The sequence below is a fragment of the Vidua macroura genome, chromosome 21 (assembly GCF_024509145.1).
Source record: "Vidua macroura isolate BioBank_ID:100142 chromosome 21, ASM2450914v1, whole genome shotgun sequence".
Classification (NCBI taxonomy): domain Eukaryota; kingdom Metazoa; phylum Chordata; class Aves; order Passeriformes; family Viduidae; genus Vidua; species Vidua macroura.
The window spans coordinates 459,377-479,397 of NC_071591.1; the positions used below are offsets into that span (position 1 = coordinate 459,377).

General features: G+C 53.4%; 2 protein-coding genes across 3 annotated transcripts in view; one reads left to right on the forward strand and one right to left on the reverse strand.

Annotated features, from left to right (window-relative positions):
* The window catches only part of LMX1B (LIM homeobox transcription factor 1 beta), an 84,776-nt gene extending 69,618 nt beyond the window's left edge, over nt 1–15,158 (reverse strand). Inside the window, exons 1-3 of one of the 2 annotated variants that reach the window (XM_053996430.1) lie at nt 15,132–15,158; nt 14,535–14,781; nt 14,022–14,208 (exon numbers count right to left, since the gene is read on the reverse strand). In XM_053996430.1, coding sequence (XP_053852405.1) covers nt 14,022–14,208; nt 14,535–14,673 — 326 coding nt within the window. In that variant the 5' untranslated portion in view covers nt 14,674–14,781; nt 15,132–15,158. Of the gene's footprint in view, nt 1–14,021; nt 14,209–14,534; nt 14,967–15,131 lie in introns of those variants that run through there. The other variant, XM_053996429.1, reaches the window with a different exon arrangement.
* A 183-nt stretch (nt 15,159–15,341) lies between these two features.
* Nucleotides 15,342–18,507, forward strand: LOC128817875 (translation initiation factor IF-2-like). Its single transcript, XM_053996779.1, has 2 exons — nt 15,342–15,474; nt 17,951–18,507. The coding sequence occupies exons 1-2, from the start codon at nt 15,384–15,386 to the stop codon at nt 18,505–18,507; spliced, it is 648 nt and encodes a 215-aa protein (XP_053852754.1). The 5' UTR covers nt 15,342–15,383.
* Nucleotides 18,508–20,021: the final 1,514 nt, after the last annotated feature.

Sequence of the window (20,021 nt, forward strand, 5' to 3'; positions counted from 1 at the left end):
AGGGTGCTGAGAGGTGGTGGTGTCTGGGCAGGAACAGCACCAGTTGTGATCGTTTAAACAGAAGGTCAAAAAAGTTACTGAATTAATTAGCACAAGTGCTCATGCACAGGGATAAAGTTAAATGTTTTGTCACTTGATTTAATACCAAAGAAAGCTGACAAAAGGAATAAAACATGGTAAAGCTCAGTCTCTGTACAACAAAGGGACTTTTAACATCCTTTTACGGGAGCAAATCCATATTAGCTTCAGTAATGTGACTGTTTCACTTTCAGATTTCTTCTTTTCAGTTTCACAAACAAGCAGCTGATGCTGAGAGCATGAATCACCTGAGAATGAATCAGGAGAAGCTTCACAGAGCCAGGAGGGACAGGTCAGGGAGTGTTAGTGTCTGCACCCCCTGTGTGCCCTCCACAGCCTCTGCACCCCCCGTGCTGCACTGCGGGCTCGGAGGAGCAGGTCAGGGACAGCCTACATCACACAGGCCAGGGTGGCCAGAGGAGCCCTGGCAGCACGGCACTCCCGGCCCCAGGAAGGCTTGAGAGGACACCCAGAGTCTGCACAGGACACGGGACTCACTTCTTGGAGAGAGGAGGAGGACAGGACAGCACAGGACAGGACAGGACAGCACAGGACAGGACAGGAGAGGACAGCACAGGACAGCACAGGACAGCACAGGACAGGACAGCACAGGACAGCACAGGACAGCACAGGACAGCACAGGACAGCACAGGACAGGACAGCACAGGACAGGACAGGAGAGGACAGCACAGGACAGGACAGGACAGCACAGGACAGCACAGGACAGCACAGGACACGACAGGACAGGACAGGAGAGGACAGCACAGGACAGGACAGGACAGCACAGGACAGCACAGGACAGGACAGGACAGCACAGGACAGGACAGCACAGGACAGGACAGGAGAGGACAGCACAGGACAGGACAGGACAGCACAGGACAGCACAGGACAGCACAGGACACGACAGGACAGGACAGGACAGACCTTGAAGCCTGTGCTTCAAGGAGGGTGCAGAGGAGGAGGCTACACTGCTGCTGTCCCTGCACACAGCAGCTGTCCCTGCACACAGCAGCTGTCCCTGGGTCACTTGCATGGCTGTGCAGCCATTGCGTGAGCCTACACGTCTGTCTGCCCTGGACAACAGGCAGGAGCCAAAGGATGTGAAGTTCCACCTGAACGTGAGAAGAACGTCCTTACTGCACGGGTGACCACGCACTGGAACAGATTGCCCAGGCAGAGTAGGGGGTCTCCCTCACTGAAGACATTCCAGAACTATCTGGGTGCAATCCTTTACCATGTGCTCTGGGATGGCCCTGCCTGAGTGGGGAGGTTGGACCAGGTGACCCACCATGGTCCTTTCCTGCCTTACCCATCCTGTGATTCTGTGAACAGCCAAACCCTTGCCAGTACAGGTTACTGTGCCCCAGACTGCCCCAGAAAATGCCCCTGGGATGTAAGTGACCACCTACCACACAGCCTGGGCAACTGAAGGCAACCAGTTCTTCACCCAGTTGTGTGTGAAACTTTGCCTTGTTAATTGCACTCCATAAAATTAGCTAACTACTAAATGTGGGAGCACAGCCCAAGCCAGAAGCTTTGACTCTCAAAATATAGATTTTTAAAGCATCATATAGTTGTCACAATTAATAAACAACAAACATGTTTTCAGCAAACAACTAGTGCCATTTAGTGCTATGGAGTTCCACTAAAATAAGCTTTATACAAAGCACCTGAGTGTCCATGTTATCCAAACAATTTAGCACCACAAATGTGAAATGTTCAAAGAAAAACTGAATTCCATTCATTTTATACATACTGTTCTTTATTTTATCCAAGTGCCTGTCGAACTGAAAACAAACTAGCACTGGGAGCTGAACTGCTTTGAGAAATTAAATGTGTAACTCTCTCCCACAACTCAGATGATCTTAAAGGAAATAAGTCCTCCAGAGTTCTAGAAAACCACATTTTCATTTAAGGACTAACAAAAAAAATCTGACAAATGCCTTAATACTTTGCTTGTTTAGTGGAAGTCCACATGAAAAATCGTATGAGAAGGATCAGAGTGGGTGATGGCAGAACAAAAACAACTAAAAAATGTGATTTAACATTGGTTAAATCAGTGGTAGTTGATGATTTAGTGAAGAGACAATTGTTGCCTTAGTGTGGTACTGGTCACATGTCACTGGCATTCCACAAACACTCTGCCAACTCCAGCTTTTGGCAGGGCAATTTCAAAACAGTGCAACATGTTATAAATTAATTATCTTTCTTACTATTTTCTCCTAAAACAACAGTTTCTATATCATGGATATTTACAAAATCCTTTGTTACATTTTTTAATATTTAATCACATTTCATACCTGTCAGTTCTATGTTCAACTCTAGAGACTCCCATTAGTACACCCAAAAGCCTACCAAAAATATCTGCATACATGTTATTTGCTCAGCACCCAAACTCCTGTGACATTTTTTCTGAAATCAACAGGAGATGTAGAACAAGTTCGGCCTCTCTCAGCCCCTATCCTGGTCACCCCCATTTCAAGGCTGCAGGGTGATCCATGGAATCAAACTCCTACAAACCAGCGTTTCAAAGGTTTTGAAGCAGCAGTGAGGGAAGAACGATGGGTGAGCTCAGTGCAGGAATTTATTTTTACTGATTGAACTTAAGCAAATTCAAGGAACAATTAGGAAGTGCTGTCAACTAAAGCCTGAAATCTAAGCAAGTCGCCATTCAAAGCACAGTAGGCCCTTATAAACAGTTAATCCACGCAGCTGCAGTAGTTAAAGCAAACACACTGCCCTTCACTGCGCCATCAATTACACCTTCCCAGAAAAAATTACACAAACTTTGTAGGATTTTTCAGAGAGAAGATGGATTCTTTTGGAGACTTGAGGTCAAGGCTGGACTGTTTAAAGTATATTATTAACAAATAAACATTTATTGCAAAAAAACCCTATAGGCCTTTGGGGAGGAAAATAGTGTTATTTTTGGCATCAAATGACACAAGCCATTTATGACATGAATGGCTATCACCAACAGACTGATGAAATGGCAAATGTCTCCCACTTAACTTCCCTTGGCTTCCTGAATAAACTTTTTCAAACACTTTTTTCCTTCTGAAATGGCAATAAACTCCATGTAATTTTGGTTTTCTCTCTGTTATAGCTGTTTCAAGATCTGTAGGTGGAAAGGGTCGAAGGTACTTCCAGATGGAAGCTGAAGACTCCCCAAAGGCTGGTAAGGTGATGAAAATCACATTGTTGGGATCCGGGGCTGTGGATTGCCCTTGTTTGTGTGTATTCCTGCCTGAGCGACAACGTCCAATTAGCTTTCGCATGGCTGGGTGAAAAACCTGAGGTTTAATTGTGGCATCCAACAAATTGAATATTACAACTCTTGTCATTGAATGTATCCGCTACGCACTCAGACAAAACCCTGCCAAAGCATGAGCTGATTTTTTTAAGAAAAAAGCCACAGAGGGGACAGCCCTCAATTACTCAAGACAACCACTGTTCAAGGGACACGAATGAAGCCAAGACAGTGCCCTTGCCTTGGGCCTGCTTTCCAACCTCTCTGTAGGACACATCGGCCGAGCGAGCTCCACTGCTGCTGGCACTCCATCCAGGTGCCCTGGGCCAGCTGTGGAGTGCAGTGGGACCACAGACCACCCCACACTGGCTTTGCCACAAAGGATGCTGCAGACACTAACACTGCATCACCCAGCCCTCCTGTCCCCTCTTGTTGCTGCTTCCCTCTGTGGGGAACAGCAGCAGGATGGGAAGGGCAAGACTGCACTCCCTGTAATTGCTCTGGAATCCCTGGGGATTCTCCCACGTAAAATTAATGCAGGCGCCATTATGGCTAATTTATTCTACACTCACAAAGCCGTGCTGGGAACCAGCCCCAGCACGGGCTGCGAGGCGAGGCAAGAGCGAAGGAGCTGGTGGGAGCTGGACACCCCAGAGCGTGCTGGCTCCCCGCAGCTCAGGACACCCCCACAGGAGTTCAGTGATGCCACAAAGGTCATGCGTGCCCCTGCAGCCCCAGTGCAAGACGTGAAGGAAAACTGCTGCTGAAATACAAACTCTGCCTCTGCCGTGGAACTTTTTTCCACAGCAGCTCTGGCCAGGAGCAGCCAGGGCACAGCGGGAATCCCTGGTAGTAGGATCCGCCTGCTCCTCCATTACCAAAGGAGCTGTCAGTGCTATTAACACTTTCTGCTCCCATCAGCTAAACCACTTGTTTGTTGCAGCTCCAAGCAGTGAGTCTGGCAGGTTCAAATGAATAATGCCATGCAGAGATAGCGTTGCTGCAAGATTACACTGCCATTTCTTCCCTCAAATTGTTTTACTCCATTTGTATTTTTGCACTGTTTGCGCACTTAACAATAACCAGCCTCACTGTCAGTGCTAATGTTCATGGAGGATCCCACCACACTTTCCATATCGACTCCAGTGTGAGTGGGACCTGACCCCACAGGGTCAAGCTCCATGGGGGAAACTTTTCTTATTGCCAGATGAAGCCCATGCCAAGATCCAGCTGTGAAGACAACTCATGATCTTAAACTGCAACTTCTGCTTAGGGTGGGTGAAAAGCTTAGGCCTGTGAAAAGCTACATCCCCAAAAACTGCAGTGAGCAGCTCTACTGAGCCCTCACTAGACACTGGCTGTCAGGTAAACTGACCTTGCATGACACTGCAAGCTGCTGCACGCCAGGGCAATTGGCTTCACTGGCACTGCTGGGAGCAGGGATTTGCTGGCTCAAGCCCCTGCCCAGGGCCTGTCGAGTGGCAGCGTCAGCCCCCCTGCACAGGGAATGTCCCCAGCTGCTGGAGAACATGCTGCCAGCCCACGAGCACTCGCACCCGCCACGCACACCACACGAGGACATGGCAGGGCTGCCTCGAGCCTGCACGTACACACAAATGTTCACAGAACAGATATTTAGTCTGCAAACCATGATTATTAGCAGTGGGGTGGAGGAGGGGGGAGGATCAGCTCTTCCTCTTCTGGAAAGTCAGAAATGCTGGAAGACCAGCAGACCCACCTGTACAGGTGACCTGCATGACCCCACCCCACACAGGCAGGGAGCAGCAGCTTGCTCCCCCGTGCCAGCTGCCATCCATCCACCACAGCCTGTGGCTTTGGACCCTTGTGAGCTACCAGCCACACCACCATGGCTCCAGTACCCTGAACACGTCATTCTGCCAGGATCTCACAGCTTAGATACAATTGTTCTGGGGGTCGGTGTTTGAGGAGACCTTGGCCTTTCTCAGTAAAGAGCTTTGGCGGGTATCGTGCCACCCCACAAGGTCCAGTCCCACAGAGCTGCCAGACCTCGGCTGCAGCTGTGCAACAGAGCCCAGCACCCCACCGAGCTCCTCTGCTGGGGGCTCGAGAGCTGTCCCCTCAAACTGTCCCCATCACAGGCTGCGACACACGCGCTCCCTCACTAACGCACAAGGGATGCACCAGAGCCATCCTCTAAAGAGCACTGGTGCTTCTCTCTATCAGAGTAATCCCAGGCTGAAACCAAAAATGTTTTAAAACTATACTGTAGTTTCTTCTGCAAATTCAGGCTTGCTTGCTCCCTATCATAATACTCATATGATGAAAGTAACAACTGCAAAAAAAAAAAAAAAAACAACAAAAACCAAAACCTGAGGTAGACAATTATTCTTTGTTTGGTTTTGTTTTGTTTTTGTCATCAGTGAATGGTGATTCAGGTTACACCAAGGAACAAGCATGTGAAAGTAAACTTCCTGACAGCTACCAGGAGGATTTGGTCCTCAGCATGTGCACATAAATCCCATCAGCTCTTACTGGGAGAGTGCACGTGCACTCTTGTACATTATAAATAAAACACTGATTGCAGTAAAATCAAGAGCCAAATTCCCTCCTTTGATGAGCGAGGATGGCTCTCACTGAAGCCAATAGGAATTGCATGTTCACAAGTTCATGTCAGTGTTTGCAGAGGAAAATTTTGTGCATATTAAAGAAAATATTATGTTTTGGAAGTAAGGAAATGACCTCCATAACAAGTGTTCTATTTGCCTGTTACAGGAGAATCAGAGCACAAACACTTAACGAGTCCCAAAGAAATGTGCAATACCTTATTTACGCTGATATCAGGGGCATTTAATCCATATGTGCTACAGCAGTTCTGCTGTATCTGTGAGGAAGATCGCTGTAAAATTTCAAACCCAGGAAAATAACGAACTGAAATTAGTCATATTAACAATCCCTTCACTGTAATACAATCTCAGAAAAGTCTACTCGTTCGCTGCCCACAGGCAAATAGTTTTTGAAAGGTAAAACCCCCGTTCTGTGAGAGTGAGGTGATGAGCCATGCACAGGAGGGCCGGGCAGGGCCGCTGGGGTGCCGGTGCAATCAGACCCTGTGTGCCTGCTGACCTCAACATTGCACCCTCCTGAGACAGCAGACACTCTGTGGTGACTACAAATATTTCATTTTAAGGGTTTTGCTTCAAAATAATCTGCATTAGAACTGCACAACATACCACACATGGTGTTTCTATTTATGAGGTATATTCAGCACATGGAAAAGGGCCATGGCAGCACACTTATTCAGGGTACGTGTTGGTCATGTAAGAGGAGAAAACAGTTACCAGCAATTTGCTTTTTAACAACCAGAGCCTATTTTGCAAAATGGCTGTTTCGAGAGCAGCCTGTTGAGGCCCAGGGGCAGGAGCCCTGTCCTCCCACCCTGCTCCTGGCAGTGCCGCTGGGGCCAGGGCTGGCTCTGGGCTCGGGGCTGCAGCAGCCACGGCTGCTGGACGTGGCTCTCGTGGCGTGGCCAGAGAAACTGCAGGTATGCGAAGAGCAAGGCAAGGGCAAGACAGTATTGCTTTTAAGAAGTATAAGTCTAGCTAAAGCAAGTCCAGGAATGTAAAGTAAACGTAAGTTGATATGTAAAAATAATTTTCTTTAAAAAAGGAAAAAAGTTGAGTATCTGTCTCCATTTTGTATTGAATTTAAAGAGGCTTCTAAAACCAGTGAATAATTTGCCTGAACAAGGCACTGAAGATTCAGATTTATATTAGCATGCATGCTAGAAACACTAACACTGCATTTCAAACAAAAACTCAGGCTCATTTTACCTTATAAGTATTTTCATCTTTTTTCTCTTTTATACATTCGCCCCTCAGACTCAGAAGCCTAGCTTGACTTTCACCATTTATTTTAAGTTAGAGGTGAAGCTGTTAATGTACTTTTTTTACTTAGTTACTAATGGAGAAAAGTCATGTCTCTTTCCCAAATGTAAACAGTGCTGTTAATGCTCCACTGCTGCAAAATGAGGTTATCTCCTTGATACATTTTATAAAATGCCGTAACTCAGAAAACACCTCTGCTTTCTAAATAAATTCTAATACTTTTTTATCAAAAAGATCAGTTTTGATTCATAGCTTTGGCTGTACCAAACCACAGCTACACAGTCTGCAAGGTGGATATTCAATAAAAACTTCCTGCCCACTTCATTTAGTTATTTCAATTCACCCGGAGAAAGGAAAATTCTGTTCCTAATTGTACCCATTTATCTCGAGACTCCTCTAGTTCCCTTGTTTTGCTACTGCAGACTCAGCTGTTGGGGCTCACAACACATTGTTAGTTATAACTAATCTTGTCCTTTGTTTCAAATCAAATGTGGAAATTTTATGTTCTGCAATGAACAAGAAACTGTCATTTCATTATGAGTCAATCTTTGCCTTGTGAGTAATGTAATCATCCCAAATCATGCCAAAACCCCTTCCTACCACACCAAACCATCCCAGAGCAATACCTGGTTTGTTTACCTTTACTGGAGATTGCTGATCAAGTCACTTCACCACTTTATTTATTTATTTGCTTGTTTCTTACCTCACTTGAGCATTAACAGGACTTATCATGTGGGGAAAAAAAAAAAACTGTAGGCAAAAAGAAGAATTTTCCTGGTTTTTGTGAGTCTGTCATTTGCCGTTGTACCCCTTCTACAGAAGACACAGCAACGGCCTTTTTCCATCTTGCTGGGGTTTGAAATCCACAGCCTTTCTCTGACTCTACATTTTATGCAACTTGGTCCAAGCTGGCCCAAGCCGCGTAAAATCATTTTCTAACTCTGCCCTGAAACGTTGCTGTTCTATTTACACTCCGCACTCTCCCCGAGCTGCCAGGAGCCCCGCGGAGCGCAGGGAGCTCCGCGCACGGGCAGGCGCGGGCTCTGCTCCCAGCCGGCCAGTGGCGACAAACACCAAGTAGCCACTGAGCCCTCTCTCTGGCCCCGAAATCGCCGCTCTGAGCCTCGCCTGCAGCCGCCCGCGGGTGCTCGCGGTCCCCGCGCCCGCGCAGCCCCGGCGCGGCCCCGGCGCGTTCCGTTCCAGCCGGGAGGGCCCCAGGCGTTCCTCGAGCGCCGAAACCTCCCAAACCTCCCGCTGGCCTCCTCACCGAGCGCGCAGGGGGCTCAGGTCTCCTCTAGCCAATCCCTTTATCTGCTGCACTCGCCATTCCAGAAGAAAGAGGTATTAAATAAAATTGAATCAATTCCTGTTACTGCGAGAAAAAGCAGATTCAGTCCAAGTCCAGATTTTGTCTGGAATAATAATAATTAAAAAAAAAAAAAAAAAAAAAAAAAAAAAGAAAGAAATCACAGCCGCATTAAGAAAAGCATACTCCTTTTTCTCCCGAATATTTCTGCCCAGATATCTGACCAAATTAAGCAGCCACTGGCTAAATCTGTCCCCCCCCACCACCACTTTCAGGTTCACCAGAGCAGTGAGCACTTTAGGAGATACCAGGCTTTACAGGCTGCCCCAAAACGGAGGGAAGTGACAGGGGTGTGTATTTACCACTGAAACACACTAATAGCATAATTAGTTTAAAAAGAGACGTCATAATCCAGCTGTTTTATCATGACATATTATTGATAGTTGGAAAGGGGATGTATGCCTTTGAACTACCTCAAAAATTTAGACCAAAAAATAACAGACTCAGTTTCTTAACAGAATGCAAAGTATTCCTGTTTGTTGTAACAAGTGAAAAAAAAAAAAATTCAATGTACTTCACATCTATGATTTTTTTTTTCTCAGGGTAGAAGTAAAGCATTATAAATTATACTCCTGATAATTTAATTGCATATTGCCTATACTACACAAACACTTTCCCTATCGTTTTCTGTCACGGATCAGTGCAAATCGCGTCTTTCCATTGCAATTATTTTGTCCAACGTTACAGTGATTGCAGCAGCAAACCAAAATGTCTCCCCAAATCCTGCAAACATTCCTTCCCAGATCCCCGGCAGCACTCAGGCAGCCCAGCCCCGACCCAGCGGGTGGCCCGTGGCCAGCGCTGCCGAGGGGGCGCTGAGGCCGGGGCCGCTGCCACCCGCGGGGCCGGAGCCCCGGCCCGGGGGACCCGCAGGGGCCCGGCCCAGCACGGCCACTCTGCTGACGTCACCGCTGGAATAACAGCCCCATTTCCTCCGTGCTCCCGCTCTGGGGACTGCTCCGAGATGCCACAAAAGTCTCATCGTACAGAGGATTTTCTATGGGGTTGATGAGACCGATGGTGCAGGGCTGGTGGGATTTTCAGAAAAAATGCCAGAGTATCCCAGTGACTTGGAAAAGCATTTTTAGTGGATGACATAACTTTAATCATTACTCCATGTCCTGGGCATGTGCTTAGGCTGCTCCTGTCTCTGAGTTTCACCTGGTTTCTGTGTTGTTCCCTAGTGACCCGCACACAAGGACAGTGCCCGGCCAGCACAGGGCGGAGGCAGCTGGAGGGATCCCCCGATGCACGGGGTTCTGCTGAGCTCACAGTGTTGCACGACTGCACCCATGAGCCGAACAGATCCTCTGTTAAAAATAAACCAGGAACACTGGAAGCACATCAAATCCTGCCGTTAGCAGATTGCTATTGTCCACTGTGCATGCAGCAGAATCCGAGAGCTCTGGTCCCTCCTGCACCGGGCTCCTGCCACATTTCACAGCCCGGGCTCTGCGAGAAAGAACAGTCACAAAACCACGAGACACTCACTGACGGGAAGCTTTTGTTGTATTTTGAATCTAAAACGCAACTGAAGTGGGAAACATCAGCCTCAGTGTTAGGCTCGCGTGAAAGCATTCCCAAAATCTGGAGAGGGCAAGGCTTCCCCGCAGCACCGAGGCTTCATGGGGTTCCCTTTCCTTCCTGCGAGGAACGTGTTGCTCCGTGCTGACTGCACAGAAAACCAAGCCCAGCCACCGACAAGAAAGGACTCAAAGATGAAGAACAGAAATACACGGTGGGTCTTTTTAATAGCATCCAAAGTGATGCTAAAACATTACCTGACACATGAAAAAGAACAAAAGCCTGAATATTTCTTTCTCACCCTAAGCAAAACTTAGAATGCATTAATGAAAAATTATGACATAGCGACTGTGGGTGTTTGCTATCTGGTCCCCTGAATAAAAACCTCTTTTAGGGCCTTTATTTCCAAAACTTTAACAGGAATACAGATCTTTCTATAAATTATATGCATTGCTTAGATGTTAAATATATATCCTGGAACAGTTATTTTTCATAACATATCTTTTTTTTTACTATCAGGAAGAACTAGGGCAAATCGCTGTATAACACTGGGCAGTGAGAGAAAAACAAACCAGAAAGGCACAATCACCAAAAAAAAAAACAAAAAACCAAAACAACCAAACCAAAAAAAAAAAAAAAAAAACAAACAAAAAAAAAACCAACTACACAAATAGAAAATAAATGAATAAATGTAGCATTTATAAATACTAACGTTTTGTAGTAGAAAGCACTGTTAGGAGTCATACAATAAGTAAATTCATTTAAGGAAAGCAACAAAATACAACTACTACAAGACTTCTATTTAAAAAAAAAACAAAAAACAAGAAACATTAATTCTGAAGGATTCAATTTCTCAGAAAGAAAACTTCTTAAAAAAAAAACAAAAACAAAAACAAAAAAACACCACCACAGTGTAATGTTCCAAAGTGCAGCAATTTGGCAAAGTTCTAATTAAAATCAAAGAAATTCTGCTTGACTGGGGCTTGTGAAAGCCAGCCTTCCCTGGTGCCACTGCTCTGGGATTTTTTTTTTTTCTTAAAAACCTTGCCATCAAATGCACCTGACCCTCAAAATCCTAAACTTTAGCAAAATAAGCACTTTGCATTAACTCAAAACATCAGTGTGTACTCATGCAGGTTGAATTCCTTCTTTTAAAAGTGACCAAAATACATGCCCAGCTTATCCCACTGACATACTGATGATATTTTTGTGATAAATGACATTTATCAGGCACCTCTGATTACTTCAAACTGGGCTTGGGCTACTAATCCACCTCCCCCAGGATTTGCTGTAACATTCCAAGCGTAAGGGCAGCTTCCCACAGCCAACATTTTTCTTAAAAAAATTAAAAAAAAAAAAAAAAAGAAGAAAACAAAAAAGAAAAACTGTTTTCACCCCTCCCCCTAATGTGAAATGCCCTCATCCAAGGATGGGCAGCAATCATTCCTGACCCAGGGAAAGGTGTAAGGTCTGATATCTGACCCATCAGAAGCTTGCTTTCATTAGAAAGATGAGACACCATTTTCCCAAAGATATATACACAGCACTTGATTATAGTCCTGGGAGTTCTGGAGAAATCTGACCTTTTAAATTACATTACTACGTACAGAAAAATCTATTTAAGGCAAATTTCAGGAACTGAGATATTTAAATAAACTTTATTCTCTTTTTTTTTTTTTTTTTTTTAATTTTTCCCAGATATCTGTAAATAGGACTCAGGATAACAAAAAGCATCTGATATTACTGATCCCTGTCTTCCTCCGTACCGGTTCCATTCCATCTCACTAGCCCAAGGCGTTCTCACTGAGCACACAAGCATTTCCCATCCCGGTGTTCCAGCATCGGCTACGTCCTCTCGCTGTGGCTGCCTCTCACAGCTCGCTCACGGCTTCGCTCCCCACAGTCTGATGGATCAAACTGACCCTCCGTGCTGCACAGCCCAGGGCCACTTGCACGGACAGACAGCTATTTTTGTCCTCTAGCTACCATAAACGAATATTTCTCCAGCTCTGAAAGGGCACACAATCCATGTCAGCACAGTTTCACATGTTTGCTCTTTTGGGCTAATAAAATCTCAGAGAAAACAAATTTTGATTTACCGTGTCTCCCCTCCCCTTCCCGTGAGCCGCTGCCGCTGTCAGTCCTCGGGGGCACACACAGCAGGGCACCATGTCATGTCACACTAGGTGCTGGGATTCAACAAAGGCCAACATGTTGATATCTTTTTATTGCTCGGCAGCCTGGTTACCCCATTTTCCCCCTCTACAATTGGACACTTTTGGTAATACGGGAAGTTCTGAAGCAGTAACAGTTCTGTTTTCAGTCAGAAAAGTATTTTTGTTTTACAAAGCAATATTCTCTGATCTTGCTTTTTAGGTCACTAAGTACAATTCTTTATTTTACAGAAACTAAAGTTGGGAACTTCGAGAGTACATTTATTTGCAGTTAATTTAAATATTTACATTGTCAAATAATGCTTTTTTAGGTAGCCTAAAGACTATTGGACATTCTTTACTAATTAATGAAAATATCTAAGGTGTTACTACCTACAGAAAAAGAAGTTTCACTGATCTACAGCTACAGCTACCACGGGTGGTTTGTTTTGTGTAGAAATGAAAGGCAAAGCCTGTGGACGGGCTCCCTAAATCGGGCACGAGAAAACCCTAAAGGTGCCGCAGCCCCAGCCCCACAAGGGCGGGATGGCGGCAGCCCGCGGGCAAGCCTTGAGTTATTCCCATGCACAGTGCCCGGGCTATGGAGGACTCTGGGAGCTAGCGAGGGCTGCAGCATGAAATAACATGTTTTGTTGTAATTCCTAAACAGGGGGACATTTATCTGGGCCATTTATACAAGAGTTATAACCCTCACAATATTTATACTCAGCATGTCATGTTAGCATTTACTACCCGTTTCCATGGAGATGGATTTTCATGCTGTAGCTATGAAATGCACATTGTTGCCACTAAGCCACTTCAGGCCTTTCTGGATGCCTGCTGAATGCCTGACAAAAGTTGATGCAAACCAATAGTTGTTGTTCTTTGTTTGTTGCCAGACTTCTAGCAGAGCCATATTATGTCCTAGTGATTGAAATGCCCATGTTCGCCCCCCTCCCGGCACAAAAAGGATCCTCAATTTAGGTGACAAGCATGAAGTGGGCTTCTGCAGGGGAGGGCGGCCCGGCTCGGGGCCGGGCTCCGTCCCTGCGCGGGGCCGCGACGCGGCGGGGGCCGCTCCCGACAGCGCCTGACATTTGGGGATAAAGCCGGAATAAGAGAGAGCGCGGGCAACGCCGGGGCCGGGGCCGGGGCCGGGGCCGGGGCCGGGGCCGGGGCCGGGGCCAAGCTCAGCCCGGGCTTCTCCCGCCGCTGTGCCGCTGCCTCGGCCGGGCCCCGCCGCGCCCGACGGCCGCTCCAGCGGGCCGGCCCGCAGCAGCGCAGCGACGGCCCCGCCGCCGGGCAGCGGCATCGGCCGTTCTGCGGGCCGGGCGGCGCTGCGGCCGGCCCCGGGCCCCTCGGAGCGGCTCCGGGGCAGCGGGCGGCGGCGGGACGAGACTTGCGGCGGGCAGGAGAGTGCCGCGGGACGGCTCTGAGCGCGGCGCCGCCTGCGCAGCCCAAACCGGGCCGGGCCGCCCCATCGCCGTCCCCTCCGACGGCACCGCACGGTACCGGAGCGCGGCGGGCCCGGGGCGGGAGGCAGCCCCGCCTGTGTCGGACGCCACGGTTCGGTGTCTTCGGTCCCATTCGTGCCCGCCGCGCAGCCTACGCCGGGGTCCCCGCTCGCCGTGGCCGCCACCCGTAGCCATGAGCCCGGTGCCGGGCTGCCCCGCTCTGCCGGGCACGGGGCGCGGCCCGATCGGGAACGCGCCCAGAGTCCGCCGTGAGCCCCGAGCCGGGCCGTGCCGCCCCGGCGGGACCCCCGCCGCCCCCCGCGCCCTTACTGTTGGTAGTCCTGCTTGCAGTAGAGCTTGCGGTCCCGGAAGTAGCAGCTGGTGGTGAGCGCCTGCTGGCACGCGGCGCACTGTAGGCACTCCTCATGCCAGGAGGACTCGTTCACCCGCATCAGGAACCGGTCCGAGATGGGCCGCTGGCAGCCCTCGCAGACGGCCTGGTGCTGGCACTCCGACCCTGCAACGGCAGACGGCGGCGTCAGGCGCCGGCCCTGGCCCCACCTGGCCCCGCTCCCAGCCCCGACACAACCCGGCCCCGCTCCCGAGTCCCCGTCCCGGGTAGCACAGTCCGCTCGGCCCAGCCGGTCGGTAACACCGAGCTCGACGGCTGCCGCGGGTCCCGCGCACCGCACATGCCGGGGAGACAGTCCCGCGCCCCGCACCGGTCAGGGGCTGACCGGCCACAGTCGGCATCAGACCGGCCGGGCCCCTCGGAGCGCACCCGGGCACCGAGCGGTGCGCGGGACCGCTTTCGGCGTAGTCCAGCAGCGACCGGCAACTCACCCAGCAGCACTCCCAGAGTGGCCGGCCCCGAGCGCAGGGGGTGGTCTTCCATTTTAATGCCGTCCAGCATCTTGGCGCAGTCCGGTGGGCCCCGCGGGAAGCACCTCTCCAAGGATTCGGGACCCGTCGCGATGTCCATGAGCGGCGGCGAGAGGCGCTGCCGGGCGGCGGGGCCGGCTCAGCCCCGCGTCGGGCCGGGCGCGGGGACACTCTGCGGCCGGGAGGAAGGAGTCGCTTTTATTTTTATCTGGAAGACATGAGGAGCGTTTCCTGCCCGGGCTTCCAGAGACGGGGGGCAGAGGCAGGAGCCGGCGCCGCCGCCCATGGGGCCGCCCCGCTACACGGGCGCGCACATGCCGCGCACACGGCGCCGGGCAGCCGCGGTGTCACCTGCTCGCCGGCAGCGCCGGACCCACGCCCTGCTTGGCGCGGAGGGCCCTCCCGGGGCGGGCCGTGCCGGGCGGAGCGCGGGCGCGGCGGGCCGGGCGGGGCACGGGGCTCCCGGCGCTCCCAGCCCCTGAGCCGTGCGGCGGCCCGAGGAGCCGCGCCGTTTAGAGCAGGGGCCGCGGCGGAGGAACACACCCCCCGGCGCCTCACCCCTCCTCAAACTTGCTGACATTTGAACTCCATTGGTGCGCGGCGTATCGCTGCGCCGCGGTGATCCGTCTCCTCGACGTCAAATAGTGCCCTGGCCCCGCCGGGCCCCCGCGGCCCCTGAAGCGCGGCGGCGCCCGGGGCGGCCGGCTCCGTGCACCCCGGGGCGGCCGAGCGGCGCGGGCAGCGCGGGCCCGGGTCGCGCCCCCGCGGGCCGCGGAGGGGGAGAACGATCTTGGCTACCGAGGGTGGCGGATGAGCGGGGGCCCCGGCTGCTCCGCTCCCCGGTCCGCGCCCCGCGCTGCTCCCGGCCCGACGGCGGCTCTTGGCTCCTGCCCTGTCCGGGGTAGGTAGCAGCGCGCGTCCAGCGCCGGGCCGCGGGCAGGTGGCGGCAGGAACCTCCCTCGGGGCGCCCGGGACCGGCGGGGACGCGGGTCCGTCCCGCGGACGGCGGCGGCGCGACCGGCCCCGGCGGGCACGCGGGACGGGGCACGGGGGATCGTGCCGCGCACGGCCTTTTCCGCAGGGCGGCTCCGAACCGTCACGCCGAGGCTGCCAGCGGGAAAGCTCCAGCGGAGCAGCGGCCCGAGGGCTGCGGGTGCCCCTGCGGCGGCCGAGCCCGTGCCCGCTCCCGCAGCAGCGCTGCCCCCTCGGGCCGGTCGCTAACGCTTTTGAACGCGCGGGGCTCGGTGCGGGGTGCGGTGCGTGCGTGTGCGGGACGGCCCGCGATCACCGCGCCGGGATTCCCTGTGAGGCAAAAACCGACGGGAAAAGCGATCCTGCGTGGAGCGCCGGACCCCGCGCTGCCGGCTCCCCTTTCGTGGTTTTTTTGTTTGTTTGTTTGTTTTGTTTTATTTTGTTTTGTTTGTTTGTTTTTGTTTGTTTGTTCGTTTTTGTTTGTATCTTTGTTTGCTTTTTTTCCCCCGATACCGTTAAAAATCCAAATATGAGGAAATGAAAATCCAGAAAAGATTATTTGCAGAGATTCTTAATGTGACCCGTGATATGCCACGACCCTGTCAAAAGAAGGAGTATATTTTGTTAATGCTCCCAAAATATTGATACTTAATAAGCAGGACGAGTGTTACCTTGAATTACTTAATGCTTCTATTTTGTGAGTCTTAAGATAAAACTTCTTTTTAGGCGGTTTTTGCACGGAAAAATCTTTGAAAGAAATTCGTCATTGTGTTTTAGTAAATTATTTTGGAAAAGGTTTTCAGTAATAGAGCCTATTTGTTTTTGTTCTAGGCGGTAGAAATCGGAAAATCTTTGTCGTTAATGCTGAAACAATAATATATGATTATTTAATTCTGAGATCAAGATAAAGGCTGCTAAGATTTCACAGTTCAATCAGTGGCGCAAAAGCTGCTCGTTCACATTAATTTTTTATGTCCCCTTCCTATTTTCGTGTAAGGATTCGGAGTTCTCCATCACACAGGGCTTCCATCAAATTATCTTCTACAACTGTGTGGAAAATTAAAGCCCCTGTTTCCGCAGGAGTTTTCGTAAATTCTGGCTATAAAAGAACGAGAAAAAAAAAAAAACCTCCTCAAACCCAACGTAAAGGCAGCGCTGAGCAGCGGGACCGGGAAGCAGAGCGAAAGCCCCCAGCCCTGCACCCGCAGCAGTAATTCCAGCTTTGTTCGTGGGCTTTTACTCGCAAATATCACACTAAAGGTTTGTTGCTTCTCTCCTTGTGTGTATACGAGCACTGCGCCGGGTAATTGTTATCCCCGCTCCTGCCCCGAGAACAATTCGATGAGGTGTTATATAGGTTTATACAATGCTTTTAACGAAAAACGAAATGCAATTAAAACACCCACGCGCAAAACCATCACAGAAATAAACCCTAACCAGACTAAGGAGCCCCACCTCCCCGCGGCTTCCTTCGAATTGTCCTTTTATTTGCAAGGCAAATCTCTTTGTTTTGAGTTAAATTTGAGATTCGAACAAGAAACGCAGCCGGTCCCAGTCCTTTCCGAACGAGGCAGGAGGAAGGAGCCATCGGGATAACTAACAACGGCCGAGCCCTCTGCACCGACTCCCCCGCGGCCGCCGGGACGCGCCGCCCCGTCCCGGCTCCTGGCCCGCCGGTCCCGCCCGGTGCAGCGGGAACCGGCGCTGCGGGGAGCGCGGCCCGACCCCGCTCGTGAGCGGGACAGAACCGCGCGGAACCCGGGAGGGCCACGGGCGTCTCCGCACGAGGGAAGGGGGGCGCCGGGCTTTCTCCGCAAAAGCGTGCGGTGCCGGCGGATGCGAGGGCGGCTGTGCAGTCTGTCTGCGCACACTCCCGGCTGCCTGGACGCGTATTTTCCCCAGTACCGACGGGCACCGCCCGCTCCCCTGCCGAGGTGGGCACGAGCAGTGGGGTGCCCGGCGCTCCGCAGGCTGCGGTTTGGTGCGGGCCGTGCAGTCCGGCCGTGAGGCGAGAGCTGCCCGCGAGGCGTGCGGCGGGAGCGGCACGGGCAGGGCTGGGGCTGCCCCGGGCGGGGCCGGGCTGACCCCGGCTGGCCGGGCCCGGTGCCCGGTGCGGCGGGGCCCGGGCGCAGCCTGCCCCCTGCCGGCGCGCGGCGGCACGGCAGGGGCTCCGCGGGCGCGGGGTCAGCCGGGGCGAGCGGCGGGGCCGGGGCGAGCGGGGCTGACCGGACCGGGTGCCGTGCAGCGCGGAGACGGCGGCGCTTCCCACCCCGGGACGGGCCGAACAGGCCTCCAGCCTGGCGGTGCGCGGCCGCCGGCCCCAGCTCTGCGGCACCACGGCAGCGGGGCGTGGGGGGAGGCCCCGGGCCAACGGCTCACTGTGTCCTGTTCTTCTCCACCCACAGCCGGACTCTGCATCTCGCTCCCCTGCGGAGCCCCGGCCTTCCCCGCTCGCCAGCGGCCGACGCCGGTGCACAGAAAAACGCCCGTGGCGGGAGCGTTCGGGGAGCTGGGGCACCAGGCCGCCGGCACGGCGGACAGCTGCCTAGCTTCGGCACCGGCACGGACACCGGCGGCCGCCCCTCGGGCGGCCTCGCTGCCGGCTGTCCACGGAGCTTCCCACAGCAGGGCGCTCCCCAGACTGGCTCTGCAAGCCCGCAGCTCCGACCAAGCTCCCGGCGGCGGCGCCCGCCGCCCGGTGTTTCCACGTCGCCGGGCCTCTCCCCCGGCCGCCGACGTGCGGGCAGTCCCAGGACCTGGCCGATTTGGCTCGGTGGCCCTAGCGGAACGGCCCCGGCCCGGGAGGAGGCGCCACCGCCGGCGGTGCACGACGGTGACTGATCCAGCCCGCGCTCCCCCCCTCGGAAGGATGGATGTGAACGAGCTACTAAGTGTAGTTACTAATAACAATAACAATAAATTATCGGACTGTTGCTCAGTAATGCAAACAAATGTTCCGTGAACCACGCGGAGTCTCCCCGTGCCTCGCAGCAGCCCCACCGGGACCGGCCCGTCTCACGAGCGGCTGTTCCCCGGCCCAGGGAGACGATCCTGCTCGCCCGGCGACCTCACGGAGCAGGTGACAGGGCCAGTGATCAGGGACGGGCCAACCAGGGTGGCCGATAGGGGAGGTGGTGCCGGCGGTATCCGGCAGAATGCGGTCGGAGGCCGCGCCGCGTGAAAAGCGGCGAGCACGGAGCCGGTATTTTAATTAAGCAGGACCTCTTTGATATAGGCCGCTTGATGCTATCTATCTCTGCTCTCTGTTCCCGTCACGACAGCATTTGGGTAGGAAAATTGCTGAGCGAGGCGGGTCAGGCAGGGCGTCGGTGCCGCGCCGAGGAGCCGGAAAGCCCCGGGGAGCGGCGGGTGCTGCGCAGCGCTGAGAGAGTCCCAACCCCAGCGCGGTGCGGTGCCGCCGTGTGCCTTTTCGGGGGGCCTGGAGGAACGGGAGCCAATTTACCATGATTAAAGGCACAGGCGAGGAGGCGCCACGCATTTGCATGCGCCTTCATCTTCCCTAAGTGGATTTTTGAGGGCAGCGCGGCAGACAAGCTCGGGCTCCGAATTCCCTCCGCCGGTGGAGCGCCCGTCCTGATGGCCTCGTGGCGTGGATGGCTCGAGCCCCCCACGGAGCCGCAGGACAGGGCTCGGCTCTAAGGCCCGGCGCGGTCGCGCTGCTCCGACGCGGAGCAACTCTGCCACCCGGCCGCTCCTGCGGCGACCGGCGGCTCCGTGCTGTGGCCGCGACTAACCCGGCGCCGGGCACGACCCGCAAGGGCTGCGCCCGAGGCGGAGGCTGTTCCTCAGGCTCATCAGCCCCCCGGCTCTCGCTGCCCGCTCGCACAGCTCTAGCGCGGGCCGTGTTACTGGCTCAGCCCCGTCCCTCACGCGCCCTAAGCCGCAACGACCCAACGGGCCGGGCAGGCGGCGGCGGCCCCGTGACAGCAGTGGCGGGCGCCGGGCTCGGGTCCGGGTCGCGCCGAACGCAGGCGCTCTCTCCGGCCGCTCGCCGGGGGCAGGGACCCGATGGGGCGGGCGCGACGAGCCCGGCTGGCAGCAGCGTGTCGCGCACATGTGCCCCCGCGGCGACCGATGCCAGGTGCGAGGCTGGGGGCAGAGTTTACCGCCGGTCTCTGACGGTTCTGCGGGTTTCCCAGCCCAGGGGGTGTGGGAGGGGTCCTTTCCCAGTTCAGGGCAAATACCTTCGTTTCACTGGGAAATTCAACCTCTCCTTGGAGCTGGATCCATTATACGGGTTTAATATCCGCTCTTTTACAGCTCAGTGTTGTAAAAGGCAGCAGCCAGGTCTGTGAACTCTGACATGTGCACCCGGGGGGGCTGGGGCGGGTTGGGGGGGGGGGGAACGACAGGACCTGACGGCGCGGGGAACGCCTGCGAGCGCAGCCTTTCATCTGCGTAGCCTCTGCACCGGCCCCGCCGGCCGGAGCGGGATGGGGGCGGCGGAGCCCCCCA

What these genes read in the sequence shown, in the direction of transcription:
- LOC128817875 (XM_053996779.1), top strand. Translation starts at nt 15,384, where the DNA reads ATGAGCGGGGGCCCCGGCTGCTCCGCTCCCCGGTCCGCGCCCCGCGCT. An exon ending in TGGCTCCTGCCCTGTCCGGG is followed by an intron (nt 15,475 to 17,950) that starts GTAGGTAGCAGC and finishes CTCCACCCACAG; the next exon opens with CCGGACTCTGCATCTCGCTC.